The following is a 17,439-nucleotide window of genomic DNA, read 5'->3' on the forward strand; positions in this document are numbered from 1 at the left end:
TCTTACCGAACAGGTGAACACCACTGTGGCGAGTTTTAAACTCGGACAACCAGTCCCCAATGAGTAGTATTTCATATGGTTGTCATACAAATAATTGCGATTAACGATTTAATTGTTTGATGTCGTTAAACATTATTATATGAATACAAATTTCATTTATTTATTTTTGCTTTTAGGCTTTGTGAACAAAAGTTGCACAAGGCAGATATAACAAATAAGATATATATTGAATTACTTTATACTTAAAAGAAAAGAAAACATTAATTATAGACAGTGGATTTTTTTTAACATGAATATGACGATTATTATTATAAAACAAAAAGTTTCAGGTTTTCATATGATTCATATGAAGAGAGACCCTACGAGAGAGTGTGTGTGTGTGTGTGTGTGTGTGTGTGTGTGTGTGTGTGTGAGGGTGTGTGTGTGTGTGTGTGTGTGTGTGTGTGTGTGTGTGTGTGTGTGTCTGTGTGTGTGTGTGTGTGTGTGTGTGTGTGTGTGTGTGTGTGTGTGTGTGCGTGCGTGCGTGCGTGCGTGCGTGGAACGATCATTTTTTCTTAATGTATTTCTTGTCTTGATCTCCTACATCTCCTGATCTCCTAAATATATCCTGCATGTAGTAATATGTGCCCAGTAGCTCACCAGAGAGGTTTCACACAGCAGCTTGCTGCCTCGGACCAGGTTGCCGATGGTGATGTGGAAGTAGGTGTTGCCACTGCTCCAGTTGGAGATCTTGGTGAACGGGTGTGTGGTGAGGATGTCCTACACAAAGAAAATCAGGTGGAAAGTAACCAAGTGCATTTACTTAAGTGTTGTACTTGAGTACAAGTTTGAGTATTTGTACATGAGTATTTCTTTTACTTATACTCCACTACATCTCAGAGACAAATGTACTTTTACTCCACTAAAATTATTTGAAAATGTTAGTTACTAGTTACTTTGTAGATTTGAATTATTATTACAAAACATTCAATTAACATCCTATATACAGTACATTTCGGCCATTTGAAAAAAGCCGATCTACAAGCAATTTTCAAAAGATTTCTATACATTTGAAAACTTGAAAGGATGTCCTACAGCATAGAGAAGAGAGAGAAAATGAAGCGACCCATAAAAACATCAACGACACACAAATGGATCCCGACCCAGTGTTTGGGTCCCAGTGCTATAGATTATCACGTGCATGGGCATTCATATTCCCAGAGGTTGGACAAGAGGGCAATGACGAATGCTGGGTGATCATGTGTTTATCTCATTTCCATGGCTCTATTTATTAACAAAGAGATTGAGAAAAGCATTTGATCAACACTTAAAATTAATAAATAGATTAATATTAGACGTCAACCAGGAACAAAATAGTCCCATGTGGGATTTCCCAACCTTGCAGGAATGGAGTTGGCTGAACCACTGAAGGTCACTGGGAAGTGTATTGGTTTCTCTACATACATAAACTCCAACAACAAACAATGTTTGACAGGCTGAGTTCCCTCAGCAGCGAGGTTCATGAGTTCAGTATGTAGTACAATTTTGTAGACGGTAGCATCATTTCTGTAATCACTTCCTTGGTTTACAACGACTTTTAAGCTTATTATATTCATATAGACCTACCCTGGACTTGGGGTCAATCAGACTGACTCCATGTTTGTTGATCGCTATCAAGAGGGTCTCTGGGTAATTTGGATCAGTTGTTTGCTGCACAAAAAAGGGAAAACAGGAATATTTTGCACCGTGAACAGGAGAATAAAATGCCAGTTTGTCATAAAAGTATTAATCATATAATGTATTGAGAGATTTGTCATGGAAGAAAATATACATCGTTATTGTCTCAGGTGTAAATCGTGGGGGATTATTTCCCACACTAGGATTGGGGTAGACTCAGGGTCGACTCTTTACCTTGACTTCAAAGAACGCAGAGCCAAAGGTGGGCCATTTGAAAATGATTTTTAGAAAAGTAAGCTTCGCTTCCTCTCTGGTCTTCCCGGAATGTTTGTTGTATAATGACATGATGGACTGGAAGCAAAACAAAGAATGAAAATGATCAGTGCAGTAAATAACATTTTGCTCAACATCAAAGTACAGTATGTGTTGCTCCAAATGTATCTAAAAGCGCATTTTCATTAAATATAGTTCAGTCAGAATACTCACAAATAGACGGAACCAATATTTTATTATAGAATGTGAATAAAAGTGTGGATATATTTCATCTTGGCGTTTAGGCTCTTTACATTTTTCTCCATGCTTAGCACAATTAGATTACCCTTAAGAGCAGGGAGAGATAGATATACAATAACAACTACCCATGGGGAACAGAACTAATAGCAGAGCCAACAACAAACCAGGAACGCATACACAGAAGGAACGCAGAAAGAACACAGACTTAGGTGAGTTTAATGTTAACGTCTTGAGTGTATGCTGACTGAACTAACTAGCAGACTAAGTATCATTCAATAACAAAAAATATATATGAATATAATACCAGCAAATCCACAGGTATCAGCCATTTAAATTAAGTTTAATACCACTCAAATTTAAGACTAGTTTCACATCAAAACAAGTAATCATTATTAGAGAATTTTCTTTGACAAAACATTTTAAGACTTTTCATAACCTGTGGATTTCCTGAATATTTAGTTTCATGAGAAATAGCTTAGTTTTGCCACTAACTCTCTTCCAGTCTTCAGGAGAGAGATGTCGGATCTGGTCCTGAGGGACGAGCTCTTTGAGGATTTTGGGAAGCTGGAAGTTGGACTTGTCCTCCTCAAACTTCACCCTGTAGATGAGAGCAGCCAGCTGGTAGACCTCCTCTCTGGTACACTTGTGGTAGCCACGGAGATATTTAGGCAACTCCTGCTCCAACAGCGAGAAAGACGAAAAGGAGGAGTTGTGTGGAGAGATTAATCAAGTGTTTGTTTGTGTGATTGTGAGTGTTTGTGTGAGTAGTCTCTACATATTTGGGTTCTGTGTCTACACAGGACATGCTGGTACACTTGTGTGGGAGGTAGTGTATTTATTACAATTGTCCTGAATAGAATAACCCTTTCTTAGGATATTCTGAATCTGCGGCAATCAAAACATCTCAATACTGTTGTTCTAATAAAAATCACACCTGTTTGAACTGAGTTTGTTCTTATACATTAGTATGGCCATATAGAAACAATCCTGCCTAAATCAGTGGTTCTCAACCAGTGGTCCGGGGACCACCAGTGGTCATTGAGGGGGTTACAGGTGGTCCCCAGCTAAATGATAGAAAGTTGGTAACGAATTTGACCCTTATTGATCTTTAACTCTCTTAAAACATCTGCTCTTTGGGCCCGCTGGCTAAGTGGTCCAGGCGCATGCCACATACGTAGGCTCTGACCTGACAGCACGTTGTGTATATTCGAGTCCCGTTGATGACAAACTTTGCTGCATGTCTCTCCCCTTCTCTCTCTCCCTCTTTCCTGTCTGTCTTCACTAATTATTAATTAATAATAATAATAATAATAATAATTAATTAATTAATTACTATCAATAATGGCATAAAGCCAAAAACAAATCTTAAATCTTAAATCTTAGAAAACCTTAGAGAATGTAAAATAATTGTTATTTTGATCAACGTTTGCCAGGCCTGTTATCTCTCATATGGTACCACATCAATACAGCATGGAATTGTGGACCAATCTTATCCAACAATAATAAATATACTTTAGTTTTGGGTCTGAGAGGCTAAATCTCATGGTGGCCCATTGCTCAAATGCTGAATAATGGACCTTGATATAAAAAGGGTTGAAAATCACTGGCCTATAAGCAGTTTACCTATAAACTGCCACACAAGGACATAGTTCGTGTGAGAGATTTACCAAAATAATGATATATATTTTGCATGCATATTATCAACTATAATGCATAACTGCACTGCTGTCTTGTTTCTACAAGGAAACTTGTACAAGTTGTTGATGAACTATTCATGTAAAAAATATATTCTGTTCTTCTTTTAGCAACAATTGTTCTTGTGAAGCAATTATGTTCATAGAGGTGAAACCTTTATAAAGATGTCCATTTAGAAAGTGGATCGCACACAACAATAGCACCCACAAGCGGTCAGCAGAGCAACGTGGGGGTATATTGAACATAGATACACTCCTCAGCAGGTCACCATCTGAAATGTATGTTTGAACAGCAATCTCTCAAATGAGAATTTGAATATTTTGCAATGGAGCGACGTATTGTACACTATCAGGTGATTCTTCAAAGGATAGTTGAAGACAACGGCAGTGAAACGGGGATTAGGATTGATTCATTTGGCAATAAATGTGTTCAGGGACGAGAAGATATCATGTGCTGTACTCACTTGGTAGTAGTGGAAGATGGAGTCTGCCATGGAGTCTTTCCCCGGGATGGTATTAGTCCACAGCTTCTTCATAAAGAACACCTGGTATGTCAGTGAAGGCACTACGCCTTGAGACACAGGGAGAAGTAAGAATTTAAACAGAATCCTTTTTATCCTACTGAGAGTCTGCCTTGACCTTCAGCTTGTATAAAGTAAGACTCCATTCACACAACGACAGACAGACAAAGTATACAAACACTGTTGTCCACCTAAACTAGTGGTTCTCAACCTGTGGGTCGGTCCCAACATGATTTTAGGGGGTTCCCAGATGGCAGTGAAGTGACAATTTAAGTACTTTTAAGACCGTTTTAACCCATTCTGGACGGAAACCCCTTTAGCTATTGAATAATAGCAGATCTACAAGCTCGTAGTGCGGCACCGAGTGCCGTGCTACAAGCTTGTCGGTCTGCAATTTTGAAGAATCGTTAAAAATGTGGCACAAATCTTTGAATATATATTATTTCAGAGCAAATGTTTTTAACTCAAATCTTCTGGGGGGTCCCTGGAACTACATATTTTCAGATGGCAGTCGGCGGCCAATTACATATATTTTTGGGGGTCCTTGACATGAAAATGTTTGAGAATGAAGACATTTGTAGAATCGTCCTCAGATCTAAATGGGTTAATAGCTAGACCATTACTGCATCATCAAAAGTAACAAACTATAGTAAAAAAAACTGTCAAACATTGGCCAAATTGTCAAAATTGTTAAAATAGACGATCTACAAGCTCACAACGGGGGTCACAAAAACGGGGTCCTGAAAAGGTTGAGAACCATTGATTACAGTCTAGCCTTTACCGTCTTTAACATGGCGAGCTTTTTTAATCCAGTCAGTCAGGTGCCTCACAAAGTCGAAGAAGAAATCGCCATCAGGCACACTAATGACCTGGAGAATCACAGATCAGCTTTACCATGTAGTACAATTGAAAAAAATATATACAGTATGTTTATATATATCATTTATATATTAGCTGAACGTTTAAAGGACCATGGCAGTGGTCTGGGATGTTTAGCCGGTTGCCTATGACTCACTATATACATGATATACTGTCGACCATTTTCCAAAGCATACAATTTGGTTTTCATGGAAGCCATAGGATTACATCCGTTTCACTATGGTATGAGAATCAAATTCTTGGAACGTGTGAAAGTGTGAATTGACAATTACAGTTAATGACACCAGTGTGTTCCTTTACAGCTGTTCATCCTGTAGGTTTGACAGTAAGAAAGGTTATTTAGACTGATATGCAGTCACATTACCTTGTCAGTGATCTTGACAAAGAGGCTAAAGCCCTCAGCAGACTTGAGCATCAGACGCCCAGAAATATTGTGACAGAAGTCTTTGGCCTTGGTGCTCGACTCCACCTCAAACACCTGTGGAACAATGTGTTAATTTAGAATGCTCTGTCTATGATAAGGCCAGTATGAATAGATTTTACTCTTATTGTCAACATTGGAAACTAGAACCAAATGTACTGGTTGAATTAACGTGAAGGGTTGATGAGGGCTCACCTCATCCTCATAAAATGAAGGGTTTTACTGTGTTGATGAGGACTCACCTCATCCTCATAAAGTGAAGGGTTTTACTGTGTTGATGAGGACTCACCTCATCCTCATAAAGTGAAGGGTTTTACTGTGTTGATGAGGACTCACCTCATCCTCATAAAGTGAAGGGTTTTACTGTGTTGATGAGGACTCACCTCATCCTCATAAAGTGAAGGGTTTTACTGTGTTGATGAGGACTCACCTCATCCTCATAAAGTGAAGGGTTTTACTGTGTTGATGAGGACTCACCTCATCCTCATAAAGTGAAGGGTTTTACTGTGTTGATGAGGACTCACCTCATCCTCATAAAGTGAAGGGTTTTACTGTGTTGATGAGGACTCACCTCATCCGCGTCATCAGGGAAGTACACTTTGTGAAAGATTTGAGTGGTCTTGTGCTGTATGGCCTCCACCTCAACCAGGTGTGGAGGGTACTTCCTGGATCCATTTCTACAGTGCCGATCACAGATCAGAGGATTAGCAGAAATTAAAAGAGAAACTTTGAAATAAATATAAGATTGAAACAGAGGAATAATAGAGAGAGGCAGATGAGAGGCATGCTACAAATGTTAGGCGAAGCTCGGCCAATAAGTTAAGCCGCCGGGTCGGTTCAGCCAATCAGGGACTTATACTCAGGGGCGGCCTTAAGGATCGGGAGGCCCCGTTCATGACGTCATAATTGTAATAATTAATAATTGAAAAAAAGAAAAAAACTTTTTTTTTCTTTTTTTTTGTCAGTGTGTATTATCGGACTTCAAAGCATGAACAGCATACACATCCAAGTAGAAAATACACAAAAGCAGCTTACTTGATTAAACATTTTTTTACTTTAAGGTATAACTGGAAGGCAGCATTGGCTATACAATGATGCAATCGCAACTGTCAGCGCTGCTAGTGTAGTGAGTGCACACACTGGGAAGTGGGAACAATTACAACCAAACAACACACTATACTATTACTGCTACTACTATTTCTTTTTTTTGGGGAGGCCAATTTCAATTGAAACGATTGAAACATATATAAGGCCGCCACTGCTTATACTCGCTTAGAGGAGCAAACGTGATGTGACGTGACGGTGACGCCAGTCCGTGAATAGTCTTGCGTGGTCAGACTGTTGCCTCTTGCAATTTTTTTGCATACAGTCTGGAGCACGGAAGCTCTAATCATGAGTAAAATATAAAGCGAAGTAAGCAGCCTCCTCCCCACTTCTGTTTCTTCTTTACAGTCTTACCCTAATAATAGAAATCATCTAAGCATATAGCTTGCTGCAAAATATTTTAAAATATATTTTCGTGAACGGAAATGGCAGCTTCCTTACTCGGATTTCGGGAGGTGTATTTCCAGACTCTATAGCATTCAGAGATGGTGGAATAGTTGTCTGGCTACGCAAGACTGTCCGAGTTATGCCAGGGACAACTTTTATGTGACACAGACTCTGTGAATGATTGTGACTGTAGGTAACAGATTACTATGAAAACCTGGAAGACCTGTCAGGCCGTCCATCAGCTCACGTCAACATATATGGCTGTCAGACCGTTACGCGTATGCCATATGTGGTCGACACTCCAAATACAGTATGGCCGTCTCCATATATGAAGATCACGATACTGACCTCATCAAACCCTGGATAGCCATACTGTACATGGAGAAGACTGGATCATCACCTAGATCTGCATATGAAGCTGGCCATCAATTCTACATCTGACCTCAAACCCTTAGATCTCCATAGATCACCTGTTCTGACATTCCATATGTTGATCCTTCCACACCCATTCTTCCTCTTCGATGTCTCCCTTTTGACTGATACCTGTCCATTCAAACTCTAGACGGCCCGCCCCAAAGTTATTAGTGCAGAAAACTAGAGCTCTCAACAGGCCATAGCGCGCACCGAGTTTTGGGGTGATCTTTTTGTGGGGTCCGTCCCTTGTGCCATTTCATGTCATTGGACAGTAAAATAAGCAATACTTTCTCATTAGTCTGAAACTAAAACTGACTGATGGCAGCCAGCACATTAAAAATATAATTCATTATGACACACAAACCCTTATTGGCGCCTCACATAAGCCCTTATTGGCCCCCCACATAAGCCAATATTTGCCCCCCACATAAGCCCTTATTGGCCCCCACACAAGCCCATATTGGCCCCCCACGTAAGCCCTTATTGCCCCCTCCCCCCACACAAGCCCTTATTGGCCCCCCACATAAGCCCTTGTTGGCCACACACCCCCCCCCCCCCCCCCCCACATACCCTTATGTGGACTAAAACAGACTGCTCGTCCAGCAGTCTACCGTCATCCAGGCAGATACGTGGACCTCGCCCTAAAGGGCATGGTCGTCTAACTGGTATATATGGATGAATGCAAACAAATACGCTACCTTTAACATGTAACTATGACAAACACAGTGAGAATAAAAGAGAGAGACCTTAAGGCCTTCTGCAGCCGCTGCATGCAGTCTGGAGCTAGTGGATAGTGTTTCTTGGCCTGTAGAAACTTCTGGACATGAGGCAGCAGGACGTTACTGGGAGGGAACAGGCCCGTGCACAGCCACAGTAGCTCCCAACCCTTCTCCTCACTGTACCTGCATCAACAATAAACAATTTAGGCATTTTCCAGATTTACTTATTGTAAATCGCTCTGGATTAAGAGCGTCTGTTAAATGCAACCGAACAAAACATGGTAATACATCAAATACATAAATAATTGTCACCAAGAATCATACGTAAGCTAAGAACCTAACAGTAGAATATCTATATAATGAAACTATATGTATATCAATGTACGAACACACACACACACGCACGCACACACACACACGCGCACACACACGCACACGCACACACACACACACACACACACACACACACACACACACACACACACACACACAAACATACACACACACACACACACCATATAATATCACATGATCATGCATATATCCAGTCAAACAGAAGCATAGGGGACAGCTGACTGCAGGGGCAGGTTTTCATTTCAACAAGGTTCATTCAAGGTGTTTTCTTGTCTCATGCACGTACAACATAATCATGGTGGAAATTCTTGGAACTATATAAACACGACACTTATTTTAGTTCTGTTTGTTACATGTCTTCTGTCTTCATGTGCGTATAATGTGCATGCCTGCTGCCCACACTTACTTGACGTGATTATCAGTAAGCTGTTTGAGGATCTGACAGAAGATCTCGTCTTTCAGCGGCTCAGCCTTCAGGGCTCCTTCAAAGATCTGGTCAGTGAGCTCAGAGAGTGAGCGCAGGCGTTTGGACGGGTAGTCCCCCATATACTTCATCACAGGTACAGCCATGGTCAAGGATCAGTAACAGAGAAACCCCATGAGATAAGCAGTAAGCACCATGCTTGCATGCATGTGTTTCATTTAATTTCATTTTATTTCGCACATGGAGTATCACAATACAGTACAAATCATAATAGATAACAATTAATTTGTCTTACATACTTAATTTGTTTTTCATACCTATCTGATACACCCATGACGAAAAGGAGCAGGAAGAAGAATAAATTCTTATAAATACCTGCCCCCTTTTCACTCAAGTTAGTTTTTACTTTAATGATTGGCTCATACACATCCAAACAAAACAAACAAAAACAAAATAAAACAACAAAAAACAAAAGAGTAAGACAAAACAAGCAAGAAGTTGAGCAATGACACGTGCAAGAAATAATAGCTAACCTATTCGTCGGCTTCATATTGCCTAAATATTAGATTTTTGTAATTCATTTTAAATTGGCAAATATTTGTACAACCCTTTAAATTGTCATCCAGAGAATTCCATGTTCGGATTCCTGTTATGTGTGCGTAGTGCGTACACACAAAAAAACGTAGGTCTACATACAAACATGAGTATTTTACCCCTCCCACCCCCCAGAGTTCCCGCTCCGAAAGAGCCACAACCCTGGTATCTCGTACCAAAGAATTCAGGTCAAGTTTTAAGACCAATATTCAAATGAATGAATGAACACACACTTACAGTACGTATATGAAAGGATATCACTGAATGCCGAACAGGCTTCCTGCGCCAGCTCTTCGTGGACCAGGACCTTCTTGAGTAAAGGCTGTTTGAGAGGCTCTCTGGTGCAGCTCCACAGGTGCTCCTTTCCCTTCATGGTCTTGGTGATGGTCATCACCCTGCTCAGAGTGCTCTTAGGAGGGGGCCTGGAGGCAGAGGAGAGGAGCTATACAGTAAGACTCTGTTCAGAGTGCTCTTAGGAGGGGTCCTGGAGGCAGAGGAGAGGAGCTACAGTAAGACTCTCCTCAGAGTGCTCTTAGGAGGGGGCCTGGAGGCAGAGGAGAGGAGCTACAGTAAGACTCTCCTCAGAGTGCTCTTAGGAGGGGGCCTGGGGGCAGAGGAGAGGAGCTACAGTAAGACTCTCCTCAGAGTGCTCTTAGGAGGGGGCCTGGGGGCAGAGGAGAGGAGCTACAGTAAGACTCTCCTCAGAGTGCTCTTAGGAGGGGGCCTGGGGGCAGAGGAGAGGAGCTACAGTAAGACTCTGTTCAGAGTGCTCTTAGGAGGGGGCCTGGGGGCAGAGGAGAGGAGCTACAGTAAGACTCTCCTCAGAGTGCTCTTAGGAGGGGGCCTGGAGGCAGAGGAGAGGAGCTACAGTAAGACTCTCCTCAGAGTGCTCTTAGGAGGGGGCCTGGAGGCAGAGGAGAGGAGCTACAGTAAGACTCTCCTCAGAGTGCTCTTAGGAGGGGGCCTGGGGGCAGAGGAGAGGAGCTATACACCATTGGTTCTCAACCAGTGGTCCGGGGACCACCAGTGGTCCTTGAGCGAAAGTTGGTAACCAAATGGACCCTTATAGATCTTTAACTCTTGAGAGTGTTAAATGAAACTAAATGGACCCTTACGGGTCCAATTAGAGAATGTAGAGGCACTGTCATTTTTGCCTGTTATCTCTCCTAACGGTAGCATCATCAATACAGCATGGAATTCTAGACTGGAAACCTTATCCAACATCGATAAAATATTGAGGCTAAAGTGAGGCTAAATGTCACCAAAATGCTCAGAGTGCCTGAGCAGGGAGCCTCGGCCGTGATTAATGACCAATTATGAATCTGTCCACCCAGAGACAAATATCTACGGGCTCACACGCATTGTGAGCTTTTGTGAATCAGCCATTTTCAATATTTCTGCGGTGGTTAAACAGAGTAAACAGACTAATCGATTTAGTAGATTATAAAAAATCTATTAAAACGTTTCGGTGTGTTTGTTGAAATAATAAGAAAGGATGACAAATTGATTCTCGATTATTCAATTGAACTACATGAGCAAGATTAAAGCTGCACTATGTAACCTTTTTCACCATTGAGGTAATAGAGCCTAGAGTAGGAGGTAGCTGCTGTTTAGTTTCAGGGGGGTGGGTGTGAGGATGGTTTTCACTTCATAACTAAACTGTTATTATCTGGATATTGTGACACAAAGTCTGTCTGTTCTTGTTTATGTATGTTTACTGTGTTTTTAGAGTTTTTATTATCTGCTGGATTATGAATTGCCCGTCTTGGGACATACAAATAAACTTGACCTGTCTGCTTCCTCAGGGGATTAATTGAATCTTGACCATCAATCAGGTCAAGATTCACCTTTGACACAATCTAATTCTAAATGTCTCAATAGAAGAGCAGGGAGACAAAATACAACCACCTGAAGTTATATTATTACCATACAGTTTGGTCAAAAATTACATACTGGTAGTGCCGCTTTAAGTCGGTTAAGTCTGTTTGTTTCAATGTCTGGTTATTAGATTTTTAGACAGTTAACATGATAATGATTGTGTTAAACACATCTTTGTCAAAACCTTTTGTTCTCCATTAACGCCTCTCTTTTTGTAGATTGTGTTTCAATGTGTGGAATTCTATTTGTGAACAGGACTGTCACCTGAAGTAGTCATAGGAGAACTCTTCCAGGGTGTAGGGTTTGATCATGTCTTCCTTGTCAGTCAGGACCAGCTGAGACGAACCAACAGACCTTTTCCTCTGGTCAGGGGTCATGCTTACTAGAGTCTTGGACAGAAAGAGCAAGTTAGAAAAGAACAATAAAGAAAACAACAACTTGGAAAATTCCAAGTTGTCAACCGGTCGGGCAGTATACTCGGGAACCACTCAAGGTGTGGTTTAATGCCAGTCTGGAATGCGCAAGTTGCGGGTATGCATGTCCCACAAGGTTTATGCCATACTGTACTCATTTTCAAATGCCTACAGTGCCAGTCTATTTGTCTGTGGCCCTTTCATGTCTGTATATGGAGTGATTGAATATTTTTTTGATAACAGCATGGCAGTAGGGGCTTGGAGGACACATAGAACATACAATACATTACATAATGGTAAAAGCTCCAGTAGCAGCAAAAGGTATATTGTGGAAAAATGAGGGGTGGGGGCACAGCATGCCACTACAAAGGGACTCCTTCCTAGCAGCTGACTGAGGGAGTGCGTTGTTTCTCTGAGGGCAAGCTGGTAGGGGATATAATTCTACGGTCAGCCGTGAGTGTGGATAGTGTGTGGAGTGTTATTGGGATTTTTCAATTTGCTTTATCGTCTACTCAAGCTTTTGGGAACACCCCAGACAGTTTTTAAGTTGCTTGACTGAGTATTTAGAGATATTCATAAATCCATTGTGACTTCAAACTCCATTTTAACCATGAAAGATTCATTGAAAACACCCGTCCTTGGTTCTGGTGACTGATATTGTCCATCTAATGTTTTTATTTTATTTATTTATTATTACCATCATCATTATTATTTTGATTCTTTTATTTTTTTCAATTACGTTTTTCATTTATTAAAAAAACAAAAAAAACATTAGGAGGGCAGCCGGCAGTAAGAGTCACCAGAACCAATTAAGGATGTAATCTATCATGGTTAAAATGGAGTAAGAAGTTACAGTGGCTTTGTATAGGAAGGGGGCATGTCTAATAAAATGAATATCAATACTGAATCAAGCAACTTAGAAACTGTTTGGGGTGTTCACAAAAGCCAGAGTAGACGATAAAATGACCACAAACTTGTTTTGAAAGTGAAATATCCCTTTAACACTGGTGACAATAAAGTTGATTGTGATATATAATATTAAATGCGGGCATGTTACGTTTGTGACTTGGAGGTGTTTCCATGCCGCTTTAATTGCGGCCGGAAAGTCTCCATATGTGGGCGTGTTACGTTTATGATGTCCACCGTCCAGCGGCCACCGTCCACCATCCACCATCCACCGTCCACCCACAAGGCAAGATAAATATAGGACAGCTAGAGGACAACGGAGAATTATTGCAATCTCTTCAAGACTCTTGTCTGTGCACAGTTTTGTAACATTATTAAACATGATTCCTCATTACGAACATTACCATTGAGCTGGAGCTCTCCAATAAACAGGTGAAAAATCTGAAAAGGGGAGGTGGACTGCATGAGGAGCAGTCCATGCAATATGGATTCTGATCTGTGTGTGGCTTGAAACAAGTGCGGTCAACATGTCTATCAGGCCCCTTGAAGGCACACGGTGAAGCTGTCATGAGAGATATCTAGAGGCAGTTTGATCGCTCAGCTCAGCGAGATAAAAGGAATCATTGGAGGCAACAGTCAAGCATCCAGGAAGTTGAAACCAACCTTCTGGTGTCTTGTAAAAAAGTTTTAAAAGAAAAAAGAAAAAAAGAAAGGTGGCCATGGTGGTCATCCTGCATTCAGTTTAACTATGCACTGTACACATCTAGATTGATTCAGTTTAACTATGCACTGTACACCTCTAGATTGCCCTCGTTCAGGGTTGGGGGTTGGTCCTTTTCTGTATATACTATGGATTTAACGTTTTCAACCCAGAGCTCATACATACACTCACCACTATGTCATACTGCGGCCTGGTGATGCTTGGCAGCACATAGACACAGTCAGCGGGGAAGTCCCCTCTCTTCTTGGTCCTGTCATTGAGGCCGTGAGCCCAGCCTGAGTTCATCACATGCTCCCCAGTGTGCTCATCCAGAATAATCAGATCACCCTTGGAGAAGCTGAGGAACGTGGATTCTCCCTCTGGTAACAGAGGACAAAAATATGTGCCATAAAAATATTGTGCTTCAAGGACAGTTTTTTACCTCTGCTGAAATGATATATTGTGTATACAGTAACCATTATGGGTAGTCTGGTAAATTCCCAAGTACCCCTCTTGTCCCAAAAAGTAATTTTTTAAGTACAGATTGACTGTTACGGCATTTGGGTGGTTATTACCGGGCTAGGAGATAGGTCCCGTTACCATAATCCCATATCTGTATCTCTACTATACAGGTAAATATATGTTTTTGTAATATGTTTTTCAAAATGAAGCTTTTTATTATTTGATATTGTTATGTTTTCCCTAAACCTCCTCAATTACACATTTGAATGATGTACCCTCAGGTTTTTATGTCCAGCATTGAGGGTCAACAAGTGTGTAAACACAAACATTGAAGACAAAAGTGAGGACGCAAATTGTGATTGGCCAGAATGAGATGTATGATGACGTATGAAGATAAGAGCGCCCCTCAATTCACACGGGTGTGATATTTGAGGGGCGCTCCTATATAGAGCTTTTGTCCCCACACGTCTCAATATTCTCAAATATGACGTAAATTTGTGGCAACACAAACATTAAATGCCATTGACAGGGAGAATTTACATCATATGTAGACGAGGAAATCGTCTAACCAATCACATAAATTCAGTTGTTCATGAGATGATGTATGCGCCCCTCACTTCACACAGGTGTGATTTTTATTTACTGGACAGGCTTTCAAATAAAAAAACGAATCGATTGGGGTAGCAATGGTGAATGGTGAATATTTTTTCTGTTCTCTGGATAGAGTCAGGCTCAGTTCCGCAAACAAAGCACTAGGCCAACCTGCTGATTTAAATCTTACATCACAGTGTACCAGGGTTGGCCCAGCTCTTCAAATTATATTTAACCTTTGGATGGCAGCTAACTCACAAAGGTTGCCCTTGTATTTATTCAATGAAATGATCCGCAAATCTCACCAGGGTTGGGGCAGTCCGTCAGAGCCACCACGTACTTTGACCTCTTCCTCAGACCCTCTAGGAATGCCACCACAAGGTCCCGGATGTCCTCTGCGTTGTTGGAGGTGAAGGTGTATTCATCTCCCTTCACGGTGGCCAGGGTAAAACTCTGGCCCTGGAGTTTGCCCCCTCTAGAAGGACAGTAATGGTGTTACGATATGTAATTCAATCATCCAATACCTGTTTCTATACCACACAGCATGCACACGTTTAGCTACGGTATCTATAGTGTTTGCATGTAGACATGTAACGATATATCGATTAAAATCGCGGTTTAATCGCAATTTGAATCATGATACAATTTACAATTTAGCAGACACTCTTAATCCAGAGCGACTGTGATAAAACGGCAGACGGCGTGTAAAGAAAAAGAAAATACAGGATCTTTGTAAGAGAATTGATAAAGAATTGTTTTCAGCCATTTGCTACTGTATAGAGGGTACTGTATGCTCATGCATAACGTGAGTGACAAAGAGAGTTTAATGTCGTTTAATGCAATCAAATAGACTTTTTCTGTTTGGATGTATATGGGCTGTCAAAGCCAGAAAGTAGTTTTTGCCACTCATTAGGCGTTCCCGCATAACGTCCGGGTACGATGATGATGTCACGCACATACAGAATAAGAAAGAAAATACTGGATTTGTGTAAGAAAAATAATGAGAAAAAATATATTTTTTGTCTGGAAAATAAATATGTCTTTATCGTATCGCGAGTAGCGTGAATGGTTACATATCTATTGCATGTATGTATTTTATTTCATATACTGTACGGTATGTATCTATCTACTGTAGCAAATAAACACTTTCATTGTGACTGTTGCTTCCAGTGGTGGATAGTAACTAAGTACATTTACTTACTGCGAGTACAATTTTGAGGTATTTGTACTTTACTTGAGTATTTCCAATTTCCTATACTTTTAGGTACTTCTACTCCACTACATCTCAGAGGCAAATATTGTATTTTCTTCAGTGATGATTATGTGGAACATTGTATACTGTACCTGCTGCTGGACACAGCAGTGAGTTCTGGGAAAGAGAGTTCCAGAAGAACCTGCTCCTGTTCGTCCACAAAGTAAACGCCGGTCCAGTTCACTGCCACTATCACGTCGTTCTTGGGCAGACTGGGACCTGTACGTGGCACAGACAGTCACAACACAGCATCCATTCATCAGCAACAGCAAAAAGAGAGCAGTTGAACAATAAACGATGATTTGACTGACCGCCCCTGGTTGGAACACGTCAATATACAGCAACAATTCCCAACCTGGTGGGCCGCGACGGGGTTGTCAAATAATTGGCAAAATACTACGATTTTATTGATAATATAACATTGAAATTACATTAAAATGAATGTAGCACCCCGGTGCCGTCTTAAAGGGAATAACGGGGTGTTTGAGTTCGTTAACTTAACCTCTGTATAACCCTGTATTTATAGAATAAACCACAAGGCTGATTAACTTGACTTTAACTGCAAACTAGCAGATCTACAAGCTCAATATACCTATTTTAAAGAAATATACCAGACCACACTTTAAATGTAAACCAGATTTACTGATAGGGTTAATAAGGTTATTTGTTTTTACAAATGTGTAGAACCCTTTTTAAATGTTAAAGAAAATAATAAAACATGAAATATACAATACAGTAGACAATACAACACAATAATGGTAAACCCTTTTTAGAATGAACCAACACTAGGCCATGTAAGCCTTGTAATATAACCAAATAGGCACAAGCCTTTAAACCAGTTGAAACAAATAAACTCTACCTGATGTAGAGTCCCTTAATTACCTTCACACTGAAAAGTTACAATTGACAATTGACCAACTCTCAAAACCTGTAAGACAAACCTGTACAAACTCCCTTTTACATGGCTTTAACCAAAATCAGATTACTATTGCTAAATAGCAGATACAAAATACAAAAACCTAATCTAAACACACAGTGGGCCCACACTCATACACACGCGCACACACACAAACCAAAAGTTGCAGGCCTGATCGTGGTGATGGTGGGGTGATGATGATTTAATAATAATAATAAACTTTATTTGTATAGCACTTTTCATACATAAATGCAGCTCAAAGTGCTTCACAGGGCAGGACACAAAAATAAAATACAATAAAACACAAGTAGTTAAAATGATAGAACAATAGCAGAGAACAAAACCGAATATAAGAACATAAAATAAATAAAAACACATAAAAAAATAAAAATAAAACTCAACTAAAAGCAAGGGTGAAGAGGTGAGTCTTGAGTTGAGATTTAAAAATGTCTACAGAGGGTGCGTGTCTGAGCTCGAATGGAAGTTTATTCCAGGCTGTTGGGCCATAGAAGCAAAAAGCTGCCTCACCATACTTTTTTGTGCACATTCTTTTAGGCACTTCAAGTAGGCCAGCATTGGAGGACCTGAGGGGGCGGCTAGGGACATATCTAGGTAGGCAGTCACGGAGGTACGGAGGTGCG

General features: G+C 40.7%; 1 protein-coding gene across 1 annotated transcript in view; it reads right to left on the reverse strand.

The window, feature by feature from the left end:
* The window catches only part of myo7ab (myosin VIIAb), a gene marked incomplete at its 5' end in the record, with an annotated part of 55,442 nt that overhangs the window by 309 nt on the left and 37,694 nt on the right, over positions 1–17,439 (reverse strand). Inside the window, 15 exons of the mRNA XM_083760124.1 lie at positions 640–759; positions 1,606–1,689; positions 1,891–2,007; positions 2,662–2,844; positions 4,328–4,434; positions 5,166–5,253; positions 5,628–5,741; positions 6,256–6,361; positions 8,336–8,491; positions 9,069–9,225; positions 9,942–10,102; positions 11,823–11,947; positions 13,770–13,957; positions 14,936–15,105; positions 15,975–16,101. Coding sequence (XP_083616250.1) covers positions 640–759; positions 1,606–1,689; positions 1,891–2,007; positions 2,662–2,844; positions 4,328–4,434; positions 5,166–5,253; positions 5,628–5,741; positions 6,256–6,361; positions 8,336–8,491; positions 9,069–9,225; positions 9,942–10,102; positions 11,823–11,947; positions 13,770–13,957; positions 14,936–15,105; positions 15,975–16,101 — 2,003 coding nt within the window. The remainder of the gene's footprint in view (positions 1–639; positions 760–1,605; positions 1,690–1,890; positions 2,008–2,661; positions 2,845–4,327; positions 4,435–5,165; positions 5,254–5,627; positions 5,742–6,255; positions 6,362–8,335; positions 8,492–9,068; positions 9,226–9,941; positions 10,103–11,822; positions 11,948–13,769; positions 13,958–14,935; positions 15,106–15,974; positions 16,102–17,439) is intronic.

Source organism: Protomyctophum parallelum (genome assembly GCF_964188405.1).
Source record: "Protomyctophum parallelum genome assembly, chromosome: 1".
Classification (NCBI taxonomy): domain Eukaryota; kingdom Metazoa; phylum Chordata; class Actinopteri; order Myctophiformes; family Myctophidae; genus Protomyctophum; species Protomyctophum parallelum.